This window comes from Anabrus simplex, chromosome 14 (genome assembly GCF_040414725.1).
Source record: "Anabrus simplex isolate iqAnaSimp1 chromosome 14, ASM4041472v1, whole genome shotgun sequence".
NCBI classification, from domain to species: Eukaryota; Metazoa; Arthropoda; class Insecta; order Orthoptera; family Tettigoniidae; genus Anabrus; species Anabrus simplex.
The window spans coordinates 81,869,846-81,896,680 of record NC_090278.1 but is presented as its reverse complement, the minus strand read 5'-3'; the positions used below and the strand labels follow the sequence as shown (position 1 = coordinate 81,896,680).

At 38.3% G+C, this 26,835-nt stretch overlaps 1 protein-coding gene across 1 annotated transcript in view; it reads right to left on the bottom strand.

The window, feature by feature from the left end:
• LOC136885304 (Fanconi anemia group A protein homolog) overlaps nucleotides 1-26,835 on the bottom strand; it is a 124,146-nt gene that overhangs the window by 85,582 nt on the left and 11,729 nt on the right. Inside the window, exons 4-8 of the mRNA XM_068230340.1 lie at nucleotides 23,738-23,875; nucleotides 16,865-16,981; nucleotides 12,069-12,142; nucleotides 9,045-9,121; nucleotides 2,022-2,152 (exon numbers count right to left, since the gene is read on the bottom strand). Coding sequence (XP_068086441.1) covers nucleotides 2,022-2,152; nucleotides 9,045-9,121; nucleotides 12,069-12,142; nucleotides 16,865-16,981; nucleotides 23,738-23,875 — 537 coding nt within the window. The remainder of the gene's footprint in view (nucleotides 1-2,021; nucleotides 2,153-9,044; nucleotides 9,122-12,068; nucleotides 12,143-16,864; nucleotides 16,982-23,737; nucleotides 23,876-26,835) is intronic.

The window sequence follows — 26,835 nt, the reverse complement described above, 5'->3', positions numbered from 1 at the left end:
AGCTGAAATAAATAAAATACTTAAGACTGAAAAAAGAATAATTAGAACATGCATAAATAAAAAATCAAGTTAATGGAGAATAGCATCAAATAAAACAGTTTATAAGCAAACTGGACTAGTTGAGCACAATTAGGAAAAGACGTATATCATTCTTTGGACATTATATCAAAACACCTGACGCCAGAATTAGTAGAACAATAATAGAAAAATTGCAGAATAGCAAGACCAAAATTTAATGGATTATGGAAATTAAGGATGATATTAAAGAACTCCAACTAACAAAGAACAAAACAGACAAAATTAAAATACTTCAAGACACACACACCAAGCTACAGACCAAGATTAATAAAAGGGCTAATGGAAGGGTGTTTTCAATTGAAGAAAGGAAGACAGCATCTCTCAGAATGAAGAAATACTGGGCTGATAGAAAAAATAAAAATCCTCTGTACAATTAACTAGAGTGGTCCAATGTAAGCCTTAAAATGTAAAATAAAATTAAAATTAAAAAAGACAAGAGGCAGTGGAAATTTAAATATACAGATGGGAAGGCTTATGGTACACTTATGCTGAAGCTTCGCTGCTGGCACATGGTTGCTCACCCCAACACCTCGCTGCTCGTCATGAAGGTTTTACCCTGCAGCAGTCGGGCACTAATGCTGCTAGCAGCTCTCAGTTGTAGTCATCCTGTGAAGATGCTCTCGTCTCCTGAGAGTGATAGTTCCGATTCATCAAGCTCAAGACTGTAGTACGTAACAAGGAAGAGAATGAAATATGAAGCTTTAAATGCTTAAAACGCTTTAAAATCATATATTTAATTAAAATTAAAAGCTAAAAAACATATTAAAATACAGAAGGATAGATAAAAGCATAGTGTATAGAATAAATAGGAACGGGTGCTCATTCGGTTGTACTAACTGGCGTCGTATATTTTTATATACGTACTTGGCTTCCCGCAGCCGTGACAGGTTCTGGACCTTCGAAACGTTCTCCACTTTACTTTGGTGTTTGGCCGCAGCGCGTGACCTTGAGTGTGCCGCGCTGGTCACCGGGAGCTGGCGGCTTTCTACTACAGATCTGTTCGTCTGCGAATTCAAGCCTTTTTGATCTTCGCATGTTGATTGTTAGTGTTGTGACTTTGTGCAGGACAGAATGTGGTGTCGTGTCTTTGTGCCTAACAGAGTGTGAAACTGACATCCAACATTCATAAACATTTTACATGGTTTTTTTTTATGGCTGATGATGACCTAGACTAAGGTCGAAACCGGTCCCATTTAAATAGAAATGTGATTGCTACGTTTCTTTCTTTTGAGTATTGAATAGGTTGAACCTCCTTTCCAGTTATTTAATTTTTAACTTCTCTTTAAAACGCGATAAAACTGGTCACATTGGGCGAGTTGGCCATGCGGTTAGGAGCGCGCAGCTGTGAGCTTGCATTTGGGAGATAGTGGGTTCAAACCCCACTGTCGGCAGCCCTCAGATGGTTTTCCGTGGTTTCCCATTTTCACACCAGGCTGTACCTTAATTAAGGCCACGGCCACTTCCTTCCCATTCCTAGGCCTTTCCTGTCCCATCGTCGCCGTAAGACCTATCTGTGTCGGTGCGACGTAAAGCAAAAAAAAAAAAAATTCACTATCCCTTATAAAACGGATGACGAGGTTGACCCACTGTTTGTCATATCATCATTCCATAGTTCATCCAGACTGAAACTGTTATGATGATCCGCATGCCGCTGGTTCCAAATTGCATTTTGTTCGAAGACAGCTGGTATCAGTACAGTATTTGTTTAAAATCGTCACCCATAGCAAAAACTAAACAACACAACATCGAATCAGGTTCAGATAGCTAGTGATCACAGAATATCTACCTGGAGTGCAGAGAGGGGAAGAGTAGGAGAGTGGGTGAACTTGAAAGAACCAATCACAGTCCAAGTTACAGGATAGCCGGCGATGTGCCAGCAGCGAAGCTGTAGCATAAATGTACCCTAAAAAAACTGTTCATGCAAGAAAAAAACATGCTAGCACCTTTTGCATAATTCCCTCCAAAATCGAACAGCACACTCGGACACATTCGCGACTTGTTTCTACGTCAATTTCAGTGCCATGTCCCACCCTCACAAGGACTGTCAATAGCTCCGTTATGACCATGTCTAGATCTACAATAAACATTAACAAAATATACAGAGCTGCTTGGCATTGGAAAAGAATAAGCTAGTGACAAATTAAAGACATGAACATAACAATCAACATGTGATGGGATAAACACAAGAACACGTCAATGTAGGAAGAAAGAGGTGACAAGGACGAACACTGAAAGCACTTAAGGAAGATCACAATGAGGGTTAAGGAACATCGGAAGATTGGAATATCGCCACAGAAGTCTGCTGTGGCAGAGCATGCCATTCATAAGAACCATCAAATCATTTTTAATGAAACATCTGTCATTTTTAAGAAGAAACGTTTTACATCCATAATCAATCGTGAGGTGATAAAAATTGCTAAACAACCGAATAATTTTAATAAAGGGGGCAGCTATGTATCGAGTAGATCATGACTACTCTCCGTAGTTAACTACAGTGAAACCTCGTTAGTGCGTTCCTCATTAACACGTTTTCCCACTCAGCACGTCATAAATTCGAAGTCTCGATTCTCAATATTAATTAAACTTATGTTTTAATGGTCCACTTTTTCAATACTATATTATGTAATGTTTACATTACATTATTAATCTTAGTTGGAACTAGTTTCGGCCTTGGCTGGCCATCATCAGCCATAATATAAAACTGTACAAATACATCTAATGACTAAAACAAATGCACAAACACAAATAATATTAAAAGGTAATAAAAGGAAGAACTATGTGCACAACACGTAAAATATGAAATTAAAATAAGACTCTAAAGTCCTTGGATGCGTTGCATCACGTTAAAATGTTAGTGCTTCTTGTTTTCAAGTTATGGCCAGCCAAGGCCGAAACTAATTCCAACTAAGCTTAATAACGTAATGTAAACATTGCATAATATAGTATTGAAAAGGTGGACCATTAAAACATAAGTTTAATTATTATTGTGATCACAATTCAATATGGATCAAATACCATGAAGTTTCTCATACATTAAATCTATATAAAAATAACTCACTTATCACGTCACGAATTTTCGCTACTACTGCTCAGTAAGATCACATTTTTCCTAGCCCTGAAAATGTTATTTGTCATCCCCCGTGAAAGAAACGTGATTTCCAACTCGGGTAATAGCCGTCGCCGCAGTTGCATGATTGGGGGGGGGGGGGGGCGAAAAGGCCTTGAATTCTTGAACTTTACAGGATAAGTTGCACCTTCAGGGAGCAAGCCATTAGCAGGGAGATTGCTGAAAAAGTGTCAGCCTGTTTGTGTGTGTATTTAGCTTTCCATTCGGAAGTTAAAAATTTATTTTGTCTTGAGTGGTACAGGGAAGTGCAGCGAATATTTGTGGCATGATACAGTAGCCTATATCTGGATTAGGGACATAATCGTGTGAAACTGACTAGCGTGGTGCACAGTTGTCTTGTGACAGCTTAGTTATAGATACAGACAGTCGTGAAATTCTTTACTAATGAACACAAAATTAAAATCCATCAGAAAGTGGACTGGCATCTACATGCAGGGGTCACAAATGTTGAACTCGCACCTTCAAGTTTCGTCTTGATCACTCAAGTTGGTTGAAGTTTTGTCGACTTCAAAATGGCGTCCAAAGTCATTCCTCCTGGTCACACATGGTCGAGAGTAACCTCCAATTCACTGTGCAACAGTGTGACCAGAAAATAACGCTTAATAACCCACTGCTCCAAAATAAAAGGCTTCTACTAACATTTGTTTTAGAAAGAGTGTTATCAGCAATAATACTTCCGATATTTTTATTAGCCCTGGTGTACGTTTTCATGTGCGTTGTCTGGTGTATATTTCACCTTTCAGTACACTTGTTATTTTATAAGTGCCAGCAGAAAAGGTTGTCATATTTGTTCTCTCATGTTTTTTCACTAATTTTAATACTTTCCTCTCATCTTTAGAAATTGCAGATATAATTTCCACTGTACCCACAGATACACGATGTAAAATGCCATTACCTAAAATTAGCTTCATGGTCCGTATCGCACTTCAATAGATTCACAACTAAGTATTTATTTATTTTCCACCTAGTCGATACAATGATTGCCTAAGGCAATTTAATGGTTAAAAGTAGTACATGTTTCGTATATTATCAACATCTTCAGCCACATAACACTGTTTAGATGAAAAATACATAAAATGGCAAAGTAATGCTTTGGAGGAAGTGGCCTTAAAATTAACATAAGATTGACAACATTAAAACAAACTAAAAATCTGCTTTCAATTGTAGAAATAATTTATATATTTTCTCTTGAGATTTTTGTTTGTTTTAATGTTGTCAATCTTATGTTAATTTTATGGACACTTCCTCCAAAGCATTACTTTGTCAATTTATGTATTTTTCATCTAAACAGTGTTATGTGGCTGAAGATGTTGATAATATACGAAACATGTACCACTTTTAACCATTAAATTGCCTTAGGAAATCATTGTATCGACTAGGTGGAAAATAAATAAATAAATAAATACTTAGTTGTGAATCTGTAAAATGCCATGTCGGAAAAAATCGTATCTAGTGTTTCCATATCTCTGTTGGATAGTTTTTATTCGTATATTCAGTAGTACGTTTTCTTGCCTAACACGTTCTTTTTCCTTGTCCCCTGCAGAAACTTCTTAAGAAGGTTTTACTGTATTTACCATCTTTCTCCTCGACTCTGAAGGCCCTGGAATAAACTACATTTCTAACATGGTGTTTCAATCTTGAGTCCAGTTACTATGGAGTGATAATTGCCGTGAACTGTTTCCAACATGATGACCATGTTAGCAAGTTCAAAATATGTCAGCCTACAAGATTTGTAATACAACCTAATATCCCCAAAAAACTATATTTTTACAATCGGCTTTATGTCACACCAACACAGGTAGGTCTTATAGCGATGATGGGACAGGAAATGGCTAGAAGTGAGAAGGAAGTGGCCCGTGGCCTTAATTAAGCTACAGCCCCAGCATTTGCGTGGTGTGAAAATGGGAAACCACGGTAAAGCATCTTCCGATAGCTGCCGACAGTGGGGTTCGAACCCACTGTCTCCCGAATACAAGCTTGCAGCTGCGCAACCCTAAAATACTATAATGCCATATTCAACTGTTGCATGTTTGATGGCAGCCTTTAAATGAGGATTCATAGCAACTGAGGACCAGCTCCACAGTGTGTGCCCCATGTCTGCCCTTATAGACATGCCAGTAGCCATTGTTAAACAGTGCTTAACAGAAGATCAACAACGGACAGTACAGGAATTCATTTTCTTCAATGTGTCTGTTGTGAAAAGGTCAGCCACTAGATCATTTCGAATCATCCTCTGATGTTGCCCAGGTTACACCCATTTACTGTTTTTATCTTAAATACCTATCACTGCAATCTACGGGGAGGAACCAGCAACAGCACACAGAGACCTGTGGCGAAGTAGAATACAACACCTTGCGGAGTGGATGGTGCCTCATGAATCTCCACCTCCTGGACATCAGCTCAGCTGGGCTACTTGGAGGTCACTCAATCATTTGAGGAATGGTACTGGAAGATCGAGAACAACCTCAAGAGGTGGGTGTATTTAGAAAAACAGACAGAACTTTGTGACTGTGGGGAAATGCAAACTAACCTACACATGTATATAGTACGCGAACCTTTTCTTGATACCAAGTTTTGATTCAGCACTAGGGGGCTCAGGTATCAAGAAAAGGTTCGTGTACTATAACTGACAAATATGCCCCCGTCCTATGTACACTTCAAGATCTCGTTCAAGCAACAAAAGAGCGAACTGCTGTCACTGATTACTGGATGGACTCAGTGTGACCGCACAAATCACATCTGTGAAGTGCCCCGTATTTCGAGTAACTGTAACATGTATGTCATGCCTTTTCTTACTTTTTTATTTATTTATTTTTATTTTGGCCAACTAGGGACCACGGGGTTCGTTTTAACTCTTATTAGAGGTCTTCTGCTTTTTCTTAGCCCAGTACACTTTCATTTTCTAGCCGTCTGCCTGCTTCCTTCCATCCGTCCACTCAGGTCTGGTGGTCCCTGTACTCTTTTTGCTTGTGAGGGACAGTGGGAAGACTCCCTCTAGGATAGCCTATCGGTACCGAGATCGGTTCTCTGTGTTCTCTGATGGGATCTGTAGTTCCTCTAGGTCTAATTTTACTGAGGTGGTACACTTGGTCTTGGAAGCCTTCCTCCCACTTGTCACTCTGAGGATTCTATTGGTGAGCCTGCATGGTTCCAGGCAGCTCATGTGCCCACAGAAGGTCAATCGCCTTTTCCTCATACATGTGACTATGTCTTCCTGATGTTTGTAGAGCTCGTTGTTGTGCCTGATCCTCTAGGTGCCATCTGCCTCTCTTATGGATCCTAGTATCCTTCTCAAGATCTTCCTCCCTTCAAGTTCTAGTTTCCTGAGTGGGCCCTTTCAATTCATCAAGTGGCATTCAGAGGCATAGAGTAAAGGGGGTCTTACTACTGAGTTGTAGTGCTTCAGCTTTAGGTTCTTGGAGAGGTACTTGGAGGTGTAGATGCTTTTGCAGGAATGACAGGCCCTCTCTAACTTGGTGTACCTGGTGTCTGTAGCCAAAGTTTTGCTCTCGCTTGCTGAGATCCATTCTCCTAAGTACTTGACTGCAGGAACTCCACTTATGGTGTAGCTTCCTAGTGGGATTTGTAGAAGGAGCTTGTTTTATGTTAGTGATAAAATCTGTCTTCTGTAGGTAACTCTCAAGCTGGTTTTTGCTGCAATGCTGTAGAAGCCCTGTATTTGGTGAGTAGCCTCCTCCATGCTGTTGGCCAGTAGGGTGAGATCATTAGCAAAGGATAGACAAGGTACACTGATATGTTATGTATATTTATTTTTATTTTCTAAATCTTCCTCCACTTGGAGGCTGCATACGACAAAGAATACACAATTTCATTCAAAAATAAAACAATTAAAGTAAATTATATCTCAGTCTGGCGAATATAAGTGGTCTCTGAGTATCAAAAGAGAACCCCTGAGCACTTTCAGCCCCCTGTCGATGAACTCCTTGGAACTGATGTTGAAGGTCTTCATCAGCTCTATCGTCTTCTTAGGGACTGTCCCTCTCGCACCGATCACAAGACCCCCACTTCTACGTCGTCCAGCTCGTATTTATTCATATAACAACACACTGTAGGTAGGTAGATAAGACTTCTTTTCTCTGTCTACATCGTCTGATTGGTCGGAGTGTGTTTCAAATCTTATTGTGGGGTCTAATATATATCCTTTCTTCCCTTTAATGACGATTATGTCTATCCTTCTCGTGCTGCCATTTACTCCGATGCTATGGACTTCCTCATGCATTTGAAATCCTTCCTCATGGAGCGTCTGTACTATGGGCGACCTGATGATGTGATGTCTGGTGTTTCGAAGAGCTTCACCGAAAGCACAGGAACCCAAGATGTGAGGTAAAGTTTCAGTTTCACTGCATCTTCTGCAGCGGATACCGTCAAGGGACCATCGCGTGTCTCCACTCCGTGCTAGAAAGGTGACCGTGGTTTTTTTTTTTTTTTTTTTTTTTTTTAAGTGTCTTTACGTCACATCAACACAGATAGGTCTTATGGCGACGATGGAATAGGAAAGGCCTAGGAGTTGGAAGGAAATGGCCGTGGCCTTAATTAAGGTACAGCCCCAGCATTTGCCTGGTGTGAAAATGGGAAACCACAGAAAACAATCTTCAGGGCTGCTTACAGTGGGATTCGAACCCACTATCTCCCCGATGCAAGCTCACAGCTGCGCGCTCCTAACTGCAAGGCCAACTCACCCACATCGTGGTTTCTAACCCAGCAGTTTGCAGGAGGGAACTCCTTGTACGTACACACTCCCTGACCTTTGTTGCTCAACTGACACCATTCCTCAAATTCAGATTCTCGTAATTTATTTCTGAGTTTCTTGGTGTCATACTCACCGTGCCTGTTCTTTATATCTGCAGTTTCATCATTTATGTTTAACTCAGTTAAGCATCTGTTAATTTCTTCATCTAGATTTCTAGTGGCTTCAATATATTGGTTCCCCTCCCATTTCAGAATGTTGCAGCTGTTTATATTCTGAAGCAAGACTTCCCAGCTTGCCCTAAAATCACCTAACCCTTTGTACCATTTATCTGAGTAAATCATATATTTGTATTGTATCAATGCTCTGTCACAAATTATTATTATTATTATTATTATTATTATTATTATTATTATTATTATTATTATTATTATTATTATTAGAGCCTCCGTGGCTCAGACGGCAGCACGTCAGCCTCTCACCGCTGGATAGCGTGGTTCAAATCCCGGTCACTCCATGTGAGATTTGTGCTGAACAAAGGGGAGGCGGGACAGGTTTTTCTCCGGGTACTCCGGTTTTCCCTGTCATCTTTCATTCCAGCAACACTCTCCATTCTCATTTCATAGCATCTATCAGTCATTAATAAATCACTTTGGGAGTGGTGACCCCATCGTATTAATAGCTTATATCTGCTTCATTCATTCCATCCCTGACCTGGTCAATGACTGGAAAACAGGTTGTAGGTTTTCATTTTCATTATTATTATTATTATTATTATTATTATTATTATTATTATTATTATTATGATGCAGGAATTGTCCATACATACACGTATGATTGGGTTGATAAAGTTCCATATTTTACCAGACGACTTGCAGATGCAGTAAGAAGGACAATCAAGGAGGAGAAAAAGGGTAAAATAATGAATCTGGGAAACACAGAAATAGAATTGGAAGTTCAGGAAAATTATGAAAAAACTAAGAGAATGTTAAAAATAGAAGAGGAAATAACAGGTGAAAGAGAACAGAAAGATGGGGAAGGGGAGAAGGTAAAAAATGAGAAAGAGACGGGGGGCAAAATAACTGGCAGATCAGTAACCGAACCTTGACAGCAAAATAAAGAATGTCTTACCAGAGTCCACCTGAGAAGCCATGAGAGCAACTAAGTCCTCTTCCAGTTTAGAGAGTACATGCATCTTCTTCCGATTACTGCAACATGATCACAGAAAAATTAAAAACCAGTTAGATTCATCACAATCATTTCAATATTTTAAAAACACCAAATTAAAAAGAAACATGTGAAAATAAGTTAATAAGCTCTCAAGTAGAGATATCTCAGTGAAAATCTAAGGCTACATGGTGAGTCAGGATTATGGCAAACATACAACTGCATTATGGCCACGGGAAAAGACACAATCCTTCTTCAAAAATGAAGTAACAGTATACAACCACCAATCAGAGTCACTTTAATGCCTGTGAAGTACTCGACTTTCACATCCAAGCACAATCAGCACTGCATTTGTACGTAGGCTATGCTTAATGATGGAATAACACAAAGTCCCTCCTCATTTCGTATTATCAGTGTGTCAAATGTTTCGTAGTTTCTCCGGCATAAATCTTCTCCTTCAAATAACCCTACAATCAAAATTCAAAGCTGTAATGTCTTGGGAGCAGGATGGTCATACAGTTGGTTCTCTACTTCCCAATCACTCGCTTGGCAATCGGCAATTCAAAATTTATTTTTTAATTTGCTGTACATCATACCAACAGAGATAGGTCTTAAGGCAATGTGGCCTTAATTAAGCCCCAGCACATGCCATGTATCAAATGGGAAACCATGGAAAACCCATCTTCAGGGCCGTTGACAGAAGGGTTTGAATCCTCTATCTCCCAAATGCAAGTTGATAACTACAATTCAAAATTTCCCTCATTGCAACAGCATAGTGAGGGGTTACACACTCCTCTTGGAATATGCTATGTTTGTATTCATCACTTTGCATCACAAGCTGATGAAGGATTTCAAGATACTGATCAATATCAACAGCCAAGATTTACATTCCTAACAAACCTTCTCATCCACTTAAAGCTGTAGGTCACTGGGTGATCGTATTAACAGTCCTGTGAAATTATAACCTCTTCCTTCTCTTAGCATAGGATGTTGGGAAGGATGATAGGATCTTTCGCAAAAGATAAACACAATGAATCACATTGTGATTGCGCTGCGCTTGATCTGAATTTTGAATCTCTCTTAACAACTGACAGATTCTCTCTAGCATAATGATGACAAGCGTGTTGATTAACATTTCTGTTCACGTTGAACACAGCTTGATCAGGGAAGTGCAGCTTATAAAATCAAGATTCACTATTTTCACAGTTTTGAGTTTTATATACCATACATCACTTCCCTCTGTTATGTACAGTAATGTGCTACAGTTATTTTAAACAAGTATCGCTCCATTTCTGTAACGCTAAAAATAAGACTAGTACAGACACTGGTATTCTCAATCTTCCTCTATGGTGCTGAAACATGGACTTTATGAGCTTCAAATTTGAATCAGATCAATTCATTCGAGATGTGGTGCTGGAGAAGAATGCTTTGCATTCCTTGGACAGCATTTCCAACCAACTAATCCATCCTCGAGGAGCAGAACATCAGTACCAGGTTATCGGCAAAATGTCAACAGAGGATTCTCCAATTCTTTGGTCATATTATGCGTCGTGGAGAAGGAACCCTGTTGGACAACCAAGGAAACGATGGCTGGACCAACTGAAGATAGACGTAGAGAGTAGAGGAGGGGAGTGGAGACTGATGATGGAGGGAAAGGAAGAGAGAGAGAGAGAGAGAGAGAGAGAGGCTTACACGAAGAGACAATGCCGGCGAGAGCTCACTGAACAGCACCCAACTCGGCACGTTGGAAGGGTTAGGTGATGATGACAACGGCTTGTACATTATAAGCTACAAATTTCATTTTTGTTCTGTACGGAAGTGCAATTATAAGAAATAAATTGACAAGAGAGTTCACCTTTTCAATACAATATATCAATTAAATAATATTACTGGCTAGCACATTAGGTTGTTCCCTTCTCATTATGTACATAAATCAGTTTATGTAGACTTATCTAGTATTAAGGGACAAATGTTGCAAAATAAATCATAAGATCAAAATATCTTTAAAATGTTATGCAAAAACAGTCCTAATTTCAAGTCACTGACTGACTAAGTAACAAGACCTTACAAAAATGATGAGGGAAGAAAACATTAACCCTAGAACTGGCAAGCATCGATGAACTGACGATTTACCCATTTCTGAAGTGACAGAGTTGATTCTTCGAAGCATATTTATTTCTTCATTGAGTAGCATTATTCCGCTAACAGATGGTGTGACAAGTCTTGTCTTGTGATCTTAGAAGTTTACAGATGCTTCTTACTCATTTTCATCATCGAAACAATCTCCTTGTATATGTTTCCTTGAAAACAAATGAGCAACTCGCTGCTATATGAACCAAAACACCGTGTAGTGGCACTGTACTTGTTATCGCTACTGCTCTTATTTTGAGGCTGTAATTATATGAATTGGCGAGTTAAAAGTGCACCTTTGTTGTTATTTCCGTCTACAATATTTTCGTTTAAGTTAGCTTGTACTGTATGTAACATAGCTGCTGTAATAACAAGTTTGTGCACCCACGCAGGTTATAGGCCTAACATGGCTCATGGAAGTCAGCTGGCTGAAAACTTACCAATCAAACAAATATTAATGCAAAAAACTTTCAAGCGTAGTTTGTGTACAAAAAATGCATCATTTTTGTATATATTGCATTTTGTGTTTTCATGTTTTATCTTGTATTTTACGTTGTTAGAATTTTGATATTCCTCATGAAATAATAATTCCACCATTTTCAAGTCTCAATTTCTTTTTCTTATGAAGACTCACAGAAAAGTTAACATTACCATTGGAATCTGTGGTTTATTAGTTTTCCAACGATATGTAACAATGCCATGGAACATCGTTCACAAGAGGATGAAAATAAGAAATAAGGTAAATATCACACAAAATGGCTACCGGTACAGAATTTTGGAATCAAGTGTCATACAATGTGAGTGTGGAGAAACCACAGAAAAGGAAAGGCAGGAACCAATAGGAAAAGTTATACTTACTGATAGATATAAGTAGTGAATGGGACCAAGTTCCTCAAATGCACATGGTACAAGATGTCCAATGGTACATTACCCTAAAGAACAAACAGGAACATCATTAACAGGTATGCTACGAGATTAAAGAATTATTATACAAATACATATTTAACAGTAAACGTACATTTCAGAACATATTTAATTTAAGAGATTTTCTCAATTATTACTGAGAGTTTTGTACCGTGCAAAATAATATGTTCTGATTCAACTGGTTATACTGTATACTTATAGCTTTTAAAATGTTGCCCCCCACATTATTTTTTTTTAAACACAATATCCCCAAAAGTAAAACAAAAATTTGCGATTCAACATAGAGAATGAACCCACATTTATATATTTCTGAGGACATCCAATTATAATTACCATATTTCTCCGAATCCAAGACAACCCTGAATGCAAGATGACCCCCATTTCTCCCTTCAAAAACATTAAATCTGGCATAAAAAGTGCTTTGTGAAATCATAATTTTATTTATAACAAATTTCAAATTTAATTTGAGAAATAAAATAAAAACACACAAGTATAGTGTATATCCTACCTACTTCCCTAATAATTTTCATTAGCGATATCTGATACTGCCTTTGAAAGTTCAGGGAATTTCTCTTCGCGAGCCCGCATTCGTAACGCATCTCGTGTTATGGCCATTCCAAACTTGCATTTTTGTGCACATACATAACACTGCAGGCCACTGAATGCCTTTTTAGGCTACCTTTGTCTTCAGAACAACGCCGAATGTCGGCTTTATTTATGCCAAATTTTTTGCGGCTGACAATTATTCTTTATTTCCGCGTCTTTAATAACCATTAATTTAAAATTGGCATCATAATTCGAAGAGAACCCGTTAAAAATTTGCCCGCTATATACTTGTTCTGTCGATAAACTTAATCATAATAGGTATTATGTTTGATCCTGTATTGACTTGTCTGAATCTATTACAGAACTATTTAAAATAGTTTTACTATTCACTGATGAAGGGAATGGACAATTCTCCCAAAACATGTATGGTAAAATAAATAGTTTTCTATCATTATAAGGTGTATTGACAAGGCGGACTCAAGTAAAACTATTTTAAATAGTTCTGTAATAGATATACTTATTCCACGTGTCTTTACAATATGACGATCCATCACAAAAGTAGTTCTGCTGTCTATAAAACTAAGCGTTAGGTACAACTGGTTGCCGCTAGACGCAATACTCGCTTGCCAGCTTCGACCAGTTTCAGCACCTAGTGGTGAACAGTATAAAAAAAGATGTGGACGCTGAAAGTCAATGAGTTTTGTTCCCCATGGTATGGCCATTCCGTCCTTGAGTTTTTCGCACACGTACCTCACAAGTTCATCTTCGACTTCTGTAAAATATCCTTTTTTGTGGACCATTGAATGCATTTTCTGAACAATATGCATTTTTTAAGCTATCTTTGTCTTCACACTAACGCGGAACATTGGCTTTAGTTATGCCGTACTTTCTTGCGGTTGCACAATTATTCTTCATTTCGGTGTGTTAAATAACAATTAACTTAAAATTGACATCATAACATCAACGAGAACCCATTGAAAATTTGCCGGCAATCTTCCTCAAAGGGCAGCCTAAGTAACTCTGTCTATGGCAGTACAGACCATCATATATATATGAAGAAGAGGAAGAAGAAAATATAACGAAATGGGAGAGGAAGGAGAAAGTTCAGATGATGGTTTTCTGAGATTCCTATTGTCAGTTTGGTTTGATAAACTAATAATAAAAGTTACTTTTTAGTCTGATTGGGGCAGTGACTGCCACTGTGGTGTAGTGATTAGCTGTCTCCCCTGATTCCCGGCTCTGCCACAAAATTTGAAAAGTGGTTCAAGGTCTGGAATGGGGTCCACTCAGCCTCAGGAGGTCAACTGAGTAGAGGGAGGTTCGATTCTCAACTCAGCCATCCTCGAAATGGTTTTCTGTGGTTTTCCACTTCTCCTCCAGGCAAATGCCGGAATGGTACCTAACTTAAGGCCATGGTCGCTTCCTTCCCTCCTTATTGTCTATCTCTTCTACTCTCCTATGCCCCAACAAGGCCCCTGTTCAGCATAACAGGTGAGGCTGCCTGGGCAAGGTACTTGATTCTCTTCCTTAGTTGTATCCACAACCAAATATCTTACACTCAAGGACACTGCCCTTGAGGAGAAAGAGGTGGGATCCCCCGCTGAGTCTGTGGGAAAAAACCTAACCTGAAAGTTAAAGAGATAATGATAATAGGGACAGAATCATTACCTCCACACAAATAAAGACAAGGATGAAAGCTAATAATGAACTGCTAATAAACCATTCCAACTTGTATGCTTTCAAAAATATAATAATTCTTCATTGGGTGACAACCAACCAACCAACCAACCAACCAACCAAACAAACAAACAAACAAACAAACAAACAAACAAAAACAATTGTGTATATTTAAAATTAGTAAGCACTGGAAGTACAGTGGAAACTCAACTATCCATTCCTGGAAACATTTTCCCAGATTATTCATTCAAATTACGTAGCTCTGTGAACATCCTAATTGAATCATGTTTCATTATGCATTCCGTGAAGAAACAATTTCATATACCAACCGTCCAGAAATGTCAGCCCCAACAATGCTAAAGGCATTTTCCAAGATGGGCAGAATCAAAGAGAATGCATTCAAGAACTTTTAAAAATTGATACTTGCACTCAAAACCATATTCTTGAGTACAACATCACATAACCTGTTTAGCGCACTGTGACATTGTCCAAGCCATGTTGTGTCGGTTCTATCGCAACCAGGTAACGAACGTCTACTGACCAAATAACAAGGCATGATCAAACAGAAATTTTAAAAAATAAAAAAGAAGGGATTTTGCCATCATGTTGTGCATTTTGTAGTGGATCTGTTTTATTTTCTTCTTCTTCTTCTTCTTTTCCTTCCTCTTCCGATTTGGCCTACTTCGGACCGTAGCAAACAACTGCTGACCTTTCTTTTCCTACCAGAAATTTGTTCATCCTTGAGCATTGTGCTTTATTTAATTAGATTACGGAACTAAAAAAATACTTGTGATCGACTGTTGATTGGCTTGGCATTATTTAGTAATATATTTTTTTTATGAACTTGGCTGATCAAAGTTACCAACCTGAAAGAAGTTCACGCAAGAAAGTGATGTCCTTTTTGCATTAAAACTGAATTTAAAGGATCGAGCTTTTTAACTTTTTGAGCTTTTTTTACATACTTCATTATCATCATCTTTAACCAAGTTGTTAATTGTTTGAATTTGTTCCTGGATTTTCCATTTTCCCATGTTGTATGCCTTTTTTTTTAACTCCGTTCAAAAACGGAGAATTGAGTTTGCACTCCAGGGAGTTTTTGCGTAGACCCCAAAAGTCAAGGTTTACCAAAGGTTTATTCAAATACATTTTGTTGCAATAACTAAACCACACTTTTCTGTTCCGCTTAGTAATTTTTGATGTAACTTAATGCACACAATCACTTGGATTCATGTCCGACTCATTGGCTGAATGGTCAACGTACTGGCCTTCAGTTCAGAGGGTCCTGGGTTCGACTCCCGGCCGGGTCAGGGATTTTAATCTTCATTGGTTAATTCCAATGACCTGGGAGGTGGGTGTTTGTGCTGTCCCCAACATCCCTGCAACTCACACACCACACATAACACTATCCTCCACCACAATAACACGCAGTTCCCTACACATGGCAGATGCCGCCCACCCTCATCAGAGGGTCTATATTACAAAGCCTGCACCCGGCTAGAAATAGCCACACGAAATTATTTTATTATATGTTACATTTACAAACATATAACATATTGGGTTATAGGAATTAGCTTTTCATGTAATTCAAAGTTTTACAACACAATTTAATTAGACTGATCATAAAAAGGGTTAAGAACTCATCTCTTCATTCAACAATACTTTATGACATTTTACACTACTTACAAAAACTTGACTGTATCAGCTAATTCTTAAAGCAATTAAAAATACAGTAAATATGCAATTCATAAAATTTAAATACATACATACATACATTATAATTATAGACTGTTATGCCTTTCAGCGTTCAGTCTGCAAGCCTCTGAGAATTTACTAAACGTCGCCACAATCCTCGATTTGCAACTAGTGTTGTGACCTCATTTAGTTCTATACCTCTTATCTTTAAATCGTTAGAAACAGAGTCTAACCATCGTCATCTTGGTCTCCCTCTACTTCTCTTACCCTCCATAACAGAGTCCATTATTCTCCTAGGTAACCTATCGTCCTCCATTCGCCTCACATGACCCCACCACCGAAGCCGGTTTATGCGTACAGCTTCATCCATCAAGTTCATTCCTAAATTAGCCTTTATCTCCTCATTCTGGGTGCCCTCCTGCCATTGTTCCCACCTGTTTGTACCAGCAATCATTCTTGCTACTTTCATATCTGTTACTTCTAACTTATGAATAAGATATCCTGAGTCCACCCAGCTTTCGCTCCCGTAAAGCAAAGTTGGTCTGAAAACAGACCGATGTAAAGATAGTTTCAAAGAATTATTAAATACAGGATGATATAACATCATAAGTTTCAAGGCCAGCATTACAATAAATACAGAATAATTTTTCCAGGCCAATTAAATTCCTATGTCACTACATTATAATGAAAACTGTGAGCAGGGAGGGTGCATTTTACATTTTGCTCACATTTCTGAACATCACTGTAAAATTGCTCTTTTCGTACTGAAAGGAGAATAAGGTAAATTTCTTGACTTACTCATAGGACATACTTACCATTTCTGCAAACAAGCCAACAAAACTGGAAATATTAAATTTGTTCTGGAGGTTCAACTCATCCATGACTGCCAGCAGATCTTGTAGAGGGTCACTCTGGTCCTCAGGTTCATCACACTAAATACAAAACAAAACTGGTAAAGTATATAACCAAAACCCATACCATACAAAATCTTTGTGGTATTTGTACAAAGATCTTAAATCATATCATATTCAAGTGGATTTCATCATATATTGGTGTAACAGACAACAATTAAGAACTCCTCTATCAAGAATATACACCGGCTAACCTATGAATCAACATCTTAAATTGTCTTTCCAGATCAGAGTGGAAAGACGCACTGAAAATGTAGTACAACGTCGTTACTGTACAGGTCCTCCCTGGACATAGCCGGGATGGTGTCCACTGCAGACACTGCAGTGAGCCTGAAAGCCTAGCTCATGTTCTTGATTCATGTCAATGGGCGGGACTTGCTTAGGAATGTTAGGCACAACAGAGTAAGATCTAGAATTGCCACAGCATTCTCCTAGAAAGGTTACGAGGTACATGAAGAGGTGCCATGTGTTGCTGAGAGTGGAAGCAACCGGAGAATAGTTATAACTGCAATTGACCGAGAAAAAGACTTTGCATATTTTCTGGACCCCACCATTAGATGTGAAGTCAACTCAAGTCACCCACCAGAGGTAGATGCAGAGAAGTGAGACATCTATGAATCGACTGTCAGCTACTTCAAAAAATTATACAAATCTCCTGCATAAGGGTTGTAGGACTTTTCATCGGAGCAAGAGGAACCATATCAAACTTCTTAGTTGAGTTCTTCAAAACTGTGGGCTTTCCCAAGAATCTGTACTGTGATTTAGCCATCTTGGCCATTAAAGGCTCTGCCCAAACTGTTAGACATCACCACTATAGTACTGCATACGAGAAGAATTAACTCCAGAAATCTCTTCATGGTTACACATATATTCAATATTCAAGTCTGCCGGGCTTAGTGGCTCAGACGGCTGAAGTGCTGGCCTTCTGACTCCAACTTGGCAGGTTTGATCCTGGCTCACTTTGGTGCTACACACCAAACAATATTGTCAAGGCTGATGAAACTGCCATGATATTTTAAGGGCATCGGGTACTTCCCACGCAAGTACAGGGCATATAAAATGCATACAGTACATTAATCCAATGAATAAAGCAGGTGCACACGAGAGCTAGCATAGATTCCTCCACGTCTTTGAATCATGCTTTGTTTTTCTTTCGTTGCGTGAGGTTATGTTTGTCAGTGAGTTATCAGAGTGCATTATTTGATTGCATGTTATAAATCTCATTCCGTATTGACGGTTATCACTTTACAAATAAAAAGTATTTATAAGATCTTCCTTTTCAATACAAAACAGTATTCAAACTTCCCTATGAGGAGGGGAGAAAGTCTCTTACTTCCTTCTACATTATGACACAGTACAGTAACTCTATCCTTGGACGATTTCCCGCCATGGCACTCCTCTCGTAATTCAGAAATGCCAAACCTTGCCACGTCTGAAAGTATTCTAACATTCTGTTTTGTATTGAAAAGGAGGATCTTATGAATACTTTTCATTTGTAAAGTGCATTAATTGAATACTGTAAATGCAACTTGTTGGATACATTTTGGAAATAGTTTTTCCATGACATTTGAATGGTTTAAACTGTGAATCAAGATTAATTGCATGCAGTAACAGTCTAAGAATATTTTGTGATGCGGCAAGGGTTGGTTGGCATTTCTGAATTATGAGGTGACGGTTAATTTGAATTCAAAGTCCGATATTTGCGTCCCAACGACTTCGAATTAACAATGTCTTACTGTATTCGGAACACTTGTGTTAAAAATACATTTAGGCATATCTGCCAACTTTACAAAACCAAAAATCAGGAGAAATCAGGAGATACAATTGGTCAAAATTGCTTATTCTACACGTCTTGCGCAACACAGTACTACGATATATTTATAACACTTATTGTCTCAAAGCCCGACTGTTGCTATACGAGGCTACAAGGCTAAAAATTACACATCTCTATTCCCTCACAGGAAGTGCGTGAGTGGGATGATCGGTCTCTGATAAGCCTACCGAAAATAGTATGAACTCATGCTCCAGATGTGTGAATCAGTCATGCACTTAGATGCCATTACTTAGCAAATGCATAGATTAATATATTGCATCAAGCACCCGCGCAATTATGCGAAGCGCAATGCTATTTGGATCAAATAACTAGCTGATGTACCCGTGCTTCACTACGGAATTCTCAGGAAGACTGTCCTTATAGTTTTCCCAACTGAAGTCAACATCTCATTACAACGACGCCAGTATGAATGTCGTGATTAAAAGCTATGATTTCATACGAAATATTCGATAAAATGAAAACAGTACATTTTCTCAATTTTTGCGAAAGGTACTACAGTGTCAATCTAACAGTTCAAAGTTTCAGAGCTAGAATGACCAGGCTGCAGACAGCCGCAAACACTCTTGTGTAATTATTCTGTTTAAGTGTGCACACTGCTCATTCAAATCACTACCTCCGAGTAGGGATCGAATAGCTGGAATACTATGATGATCCAATGTGTAACGTACCAGTAGTATCAGAAAATTTATGAACCAGAAGAATGGCATGCTAAGAGAGATCTAACTCCCCACTCCCCAGCTTCTTCCCGCCAGTATTCAGGCAGGCTGTTATACTTGAAACCCAGCAGTAATCCCGTCTATCGTAGATAAATGGCAGCAGAATACACAAAGCACATCACAACAAACAATGGTCAATGTAATGCTATTGTTGATCAATTTTATGAACTTTCTATATTGGAGGCCTTCACATTTAGTTTTCTTCTGAATCTGTGATATTAGAGCATCTAATGTAAAGTGAGTCGTCCTTTCTTTCATGACTCCCTCTTGTGGTATTATTCAAGCGATCGTTCCTTCATGACTTTCTTCATTATTATAATCTTCAAAATTTAATCACCATCACCACCAATATTATTGTAGTCAGAACAGTAAAACTGAATAAGCAAATTATCACAAAAATAATTTATTCTATTATTACCACCTATTCAATACAAGCCACGTGCTTCGTGGATGAAATCTACATAATACTATATACACTTCTCAGGGACATGTTTCGCCCCTTGTTAACGGCATCATCAGCCTGTAGGTAACCTTAAGGTCAAATGTCTGAAACATTATCTATTCATATATGGATTACAATGAAAAGTATGTTACACATTAATCCATGTATGAATAGATAATGTTTCAGACATATGAACTTAAGGTTACCTAAAGGTTGATGATGCCCTTAACAAGGGGCAAAAAATGTACCTGAGAAGTGTAAGTTATACGAATCAATCATGAGAAGTGTCTCTTGCAAAACTGAATAAGACAAATAATCGGAAATTGCATTCTCTGTAACTTTTGTTATGTAGTATTTTTCAATATGACCACTAAGATAGGTAATTTTAAAAAAATGTTGGCACCTTCTCCTAAACTACCATTTCGAACAGAGTGAATAAAATTATTTATAGCATAGACTGTAGTTCCTTATTCCCTGACTTTACATACAATTCTGTTCACCCATTTTCTCGTACATCGGCGCTGATATGGACTTAGCAAAATAATAATAATAATAATAATAATAATAATAATAATAATAATAATAATAATAATAAAATAAAAAATCTAAATTCATGAATATCTCTTATTACAGCCGGTACGGTAAAAATGTATAAGACATAAATGATAGGAAATTTAATAATATATAACTTTAGTTATGTAGTATTTATCATTAGGGCCAATAATAACAAATATTTGAGAATTAAATTTTAGGCCTTCCCCTAAACTACCATTTCACTCAGCGCGAATAACATTAGTTATAGCCTAGATTGTAGCAACTTATTCCCCGACGTTATATACCGATTTTCATTAAATTCTCTTCAGCCGTTTTCTCGTGATGAGCCTGCGCACGTACAGACAGACAAGACAGACAGAAATTACGGAAAATTAAAACTTATTTCTCCTCGTTAATATGGCCACGACCGGTACGGAAATATCATTCTTTTTAAATTCTGAGCAATGTACAGACAAAACATTTTATTTATATTGAGATAAATTAAAATTAGTCAGAACTGTCTCCAAATGGCTTCTAAAATCTCTAGAAGTCACCCGTCGTTATCATTGAAATTATGTCACTATATTACTAAGAAAGCGACTAGTCTCTAGAATCGACCAAAGAGGATGGAATCGACTAGACTGACGTGAACGAACACGAACATAGCACGCGAGAACGAGAGATTGACAATCGATATGCGCGTCGCGATATACAGGTTTCAATAAACATCGCACATTCGCGCACATTTCTCGCATTAATAAACTTCGATATTTCGTTTGAAAGTGGTCATTGAGCGAAGGACTTCCGGCCACTGACGTAAAAAAGCTGAAATGGAGGGATTTGAAAACAAATGTTTGAAGTTCACCAAAAAATCGGGAGAAAAGATAGAATATTCAGGAGGCGGGAAAAACTGTCGAAAATCGGGAGTCTCCCGCCTGAATCGGGAAAGTTGGCAGGTATGATTTAGGCTATGTGGTTAAGAAGTGACAGTGATATATCTTCTAGTGATGAAAACACTGAGACAGACAATAACAGTTCATGTGACAGACATTAGGCCTAATGGCGTTATCCCTCCTCAAATTACTACTACTGTTGAAAGTGAAGATCTTAATGTTAACTAGTGAAATGCAGGTCACCATGATGACAAACCTAACCTCAACTTTCAATTTCAAAAACTAAAATCATTTGGTCATCTTTAAACATATAGATTTAAAACTTTTAACATTAAAAGACAACACAGTTTAGTGACATTAACATGTACGTGAAATAATTATTACTATGCCAAATACTAATTCCAATTTGTAAATTTAATTACAGAAAGCAGAAATTCATTCATTTTTTTAACATAAAGACATAAGCACCAACAAAGTAAATCACAGGACATATACATGGATATATTATTAAATCATAAAAAGAATTTCATCTACAATAGCTTAAAAACTGAGATGAGTACAAAATTTTTAGTAAGACCTTACATTTTGCCTTAATTTAGGTTGGCAGTTTTAGCAGTACTTCAGCATTTTAGCTTGGCAGGGAAAGAGTTAATATTATTAATTATTATTATAATGCAGATACAAGGATGGACATGGAGATTAGCAGGAGGGTGCAATAGGGCAATGCAATGCAGATACAAGGATGGACATGGAGATTAGCAGGAGGGTGCAATAGGGCAATGCAACCTACCAGAGTGTAAGAAACTTTGTCTGGAGAATAAGGAAGTAACTTCATTTTCTTGGATAAAATATAAAGTTCTAATAAAATGGTTCATTAAATTGTGCATTATTTCTCCAAGGCAATAGTATGCATATGCATTATAAACAAGCGATATCACAAACACAGAGAAAAATGTCTGTCGAAAGACATGGTCAAAGTCACAGCTTATGTCATTAAATTTGAGGTAGTTTAAACGCTCAAAGAGTAATTAGGCATAACGTAGAAACTAAAGCCTCGAGACACGATCGTGAGAAATATGAAACATCGTGCAGGCATAATTCTGTGTAAGGCACCCTGCCAAGAGCAGGGCAACGGAAGGTCGTGCATAACTGTTTAGAACAAACACAGAACTGCTAGTCCAGTAGACAATAGAATCTCAGACTACGTTATTTTAGAATGACCATAGAGAGTACTCCATTGACATTTTATCATGAGTTTATCAAATGTAATCCATTTCACAATATATGTACGAATATTTTAGATAATAAGGTTACAAGGCTAATATTCTAGCTTCTTTTTTAGTATTTAAGTGTAATATTTTAAGATTGTATTCAAGGCTGAAGATGCCCTTAAACAGGGCGAAACATGTCCCGAAAGTGATAATGATTGTATGTATCTGTAACCACATATAAGTGGACAAAAAGTATTGAATAGGTTGATTAATAAATACTTTCATTGGTTTTTAAGTTATAACAACTTTCAATACAGATAAAACATGAGGTTTATGACATGGAATAGGAAGTACCAAGGAGGTGTATAGAGATAATGTACAAAAAGTATTGAAAAATGAAAACCTACAACCTGTTTTCCAGTCATTGACCGGGTCAGGGATGTAATGAATGAATTATATATAGGCTATTAGTATGATGGGGTCACCACTCCCAAAGTAATTTATTAATGACTGATAGATGCTATGAAATGAGAATGGAGAGGGTTGCTGGAATGAAAGATGACAGGGAAAACCGGAGTACCCGGAGAAAAAACAGTCCCACCTCCGCTTTGTCCAGCACAAATCTCACATGGAGTGACCGGGATTTGAACCACGGTATCCAGCGGTGAGAGGCCGACACGCTGTTGTCTGAGCCACGGAGATTCTACAAAATGTATTATGCACCCATATGTGGCTGAGACCTGGACAATGACAAGTAAGGAGAAGAGTAGAATTCAGGCCAGTGAAATGAAATACCTAAGAAATATGATAGGAAAGACAGACTGAGAAATGAAGAAAGGAGGTCAGGATGAAAAATCTAAATGTGAGAATTGATAGGAGTAGAGAGGATGGAGGAGGAAAGAATACCAAAACAGATGATGGAGATGAAGTTCGAGAGAAAGAGAGTGAGAGGGACACCCAGAACAAGGTGGATCGATTCAGTAAAGAGGAGTGCAAGAAGAAGAAACCTGGACTGGGACAAAATGTTGGAAGAGGAATGTTGGAAGGAGAGAGGAAGGTGGAAAAGTGCCATAACTGCCCCAATCCAGGAGCTGGATAAGGGGAAAGGAGGAGGACAATATAATTTTTTAAAACCTGCTATTATTACCATGTCCGACTGAGATTTTAAGCGTTTCTCTATGACCTTCTCCATGCCCACTGCTGCAAGACGGGCTGTCTGGTATGGCACATCAGCTCGCATATCCACCGTACATTTATCACGATACGACTGCAAACTGGAAACTATCTGCAAATAACATTAACTAGCATCAAATTCATAGCTAATTCTTTCCTTAATAAGGATGATGATGATGATGATGATGATGATGATGATGATGATGATAATAATAATAATAATAATAATAATAATAATAATAATAATAATAATAATAATAATAATAATAAAAATAATAATGGAGTTCGGGATTGAAAAATGCCAAATGGTTAGTATGGTCAAAGGCAAATTATGTGAAGAAGATTTTTTGAGCTGAGATGGGCGATCAATCAAAACGATAATTTCAAACGAGCCTTACAAGTACTTGGGTATCAAGCAAACATCATCGCGCATACAACATAGTGTGGTTAAGTATGAACTGGTTGAGGAATTTGTTAGACGGACCCGGTTAATCCTGAAATCAGGCTCGAACAGCAAAAATATGACTAAAGCAATCAACACCTGTGCGATACCAGTTCTTAGCTACTCCTTTGGAGTTATCAAGTGGAGCAAGACTGACATTGAAAATCTTGAAAAGAAACTGCACTGCCTGATGACCAAGGAACGAAAACACCACCCAAAGTCAGCAGTTCAGCAACTGACTCTGCCACGCTGTCTGGACGGTCGTGGTATTGTGGACATTGGAGCTCAGCTAACACGGCAATTAGTGTCACTGAGGGAGTATTTTCATACATCAGCTGAAAACTCAGACTTCCACTGAATGATATGTGAAGTGGATGATATAACTCCGTTAACCACTGAGACTTAGAGCGAGAAGTAAGAACTGCTTTGCAAAAGCTGGATGCATAGCTAGCAAAACCACTACATGGGAAGCATCCCTACTCAATTAGACAAGAAAATGGTGATTTAGAAGCATCGAACTTTTGGCTGACTGCACGGCAAATGTTCCCCAAAATAGAAGGTTATACGTTGGCTATACAAGACCAAGTCATTCCAACCAGAAGCTACCTTAAAAACTTGGTGAGAGACCCAACAGTCATGAGGGACTCGTGCTGATATGGCTGCCAAACGCAAGAAACCATCCATCGTGTTACTTCTGGATGTTCACACTTCTCAGGAAGGGAGTAAAAGGAACGCCACGATTCGGTAGCCAAGATTTTGCACCAAGAACTTGCCATTAAATACAGACTGGTTGATGAAATAGTTCCCTATTTTAAGTATAGCCCTCAATGTGTACTCGAAAATGATGAGATTAAACTGTACTGGGACCGAACAATTATCAGGGATAAGATGATTACTCACAACAGACCGGATATAGTGGTGTTAGAGAAGGGAATAAAACGTGCCGCTCTGATCAACGTAGCTGTCCCGAACACCAGGAACCTCCATGAAAAGTATACTGAAAAAATCAACAAGTATACACCACTGGTAAAACATATTCAAAGATTATGGCATTGTGAAGAGGTGATAATTGTACCAATCATCCTTTCGAGTACAGCTGCTATACCTAAAACTTTGGTGGAAGAACTGAAGAAGTTGGATGTCAACACCAACATCTACAAGACCATGCAGAGACGGTGGTCACTGCCATGACTAGAATTGTACGGAAATGTATGGGTTCGAATTCTACGTAAAAATATAGTGTAAATTAACGTTTATTGTACTCTGATTTCCTAAAATCTGTACAATTGCTTCAATATCATTACCACAAATGTGTGCAAAATAATAATAATAATAATAATAATAATAATAATAATAATAATAATAATAATAATAATAATGATGATGATGATGATGATAATAATAATAATAATAATAATAATGTTATTTTGCTTAACATCCCACTAACTACTTCAGTTTTCAGAGTCACCGAGGTGCCAGAATTTTGTCCCGCAGGAGTTATTTTATGTGCCTGTAAATCTAACGACACGAGGCTGATGTATTTAAGGACCTTCAAATACTACCACACTAAGCCTGGATCAAACCTGCCAAGTTTGGGTCAGAAGGCCAGCGCCTCAACTGTCTGAGCCACTCAGCCTGGCTCTTTCCTTCTTAATGACTGTTCCAATCATAGTGACTTCATGAACTGAGGAATTATGCAATTAGAGGTAGATAACTGTAGGCAACCAAAGGCATTTATGTTGAAAGAATTGATTATACGAGTTCTTTGTTCACAGTAGTTACAGAGGTTGAACAGATGATTGCACCGTCACTGAGCAACTGATTTGTATACTTCTCAGTACCTTCGAGTGCTACACCTATCACAACTCAAACCTCTCTCCATCAGGAACGTCTTGAGTACGGATGTAGCCTGTCATGCCTCGAAGGTTACAATGGCAGAAAGTTGAGACTTGTATTAAGCAATCAAGTTTTACATTCTGTTGAACAAGACTACTTCAGAAACGCTTCAAGATCTTTGTGAGCTTATGGTGAGCCTCCAACGTCTCATGCTACATGTTTCCAATGGCATAAAGCTCTTAAAGATGTAAGAGAGAGAGTTGTGAACTACTAGGAGGGGAGGGAACCCCCCTACCACACTCCTTACTGAGAACAGTACCAGTACTGCATCTGTACTCGTGACTGAGGACTCTCATGTGACCGCTAGAGAACTCATAAAAAAGCTGGCCATATCCATAGTAAGTGCTCGCACCATTAAAAGAACCATTTGAACATATCACAAGTGTGTGCTTGCTGGATTCCCTCACGTGACAACAGCTGTTCTTGGTCCCTGACCTCCGGTATAGGCCTGATCTCACCCCATGCAACTACTTTTTTTTTTTCCAACTGCCAAAATGGAGAGTGCATATAACTCCTTCCTCTGTGAACATGACAATCCAAGACCACCACAGGTTGCAGTCCATTCATAAGGTTTCTGTACACCACCTCCCAACCGCAGAAAGCTGCTTTACGAAAGGCATCTGGTAGTGTTAACATGGAAGGCTGTGGTCACAATGGATGAAGTGTACACTCTCCTGGTTTCCAGTGGCCACATTCAGTCAAGTACAACAGCAATTTTGTTCACTCATTGCCAC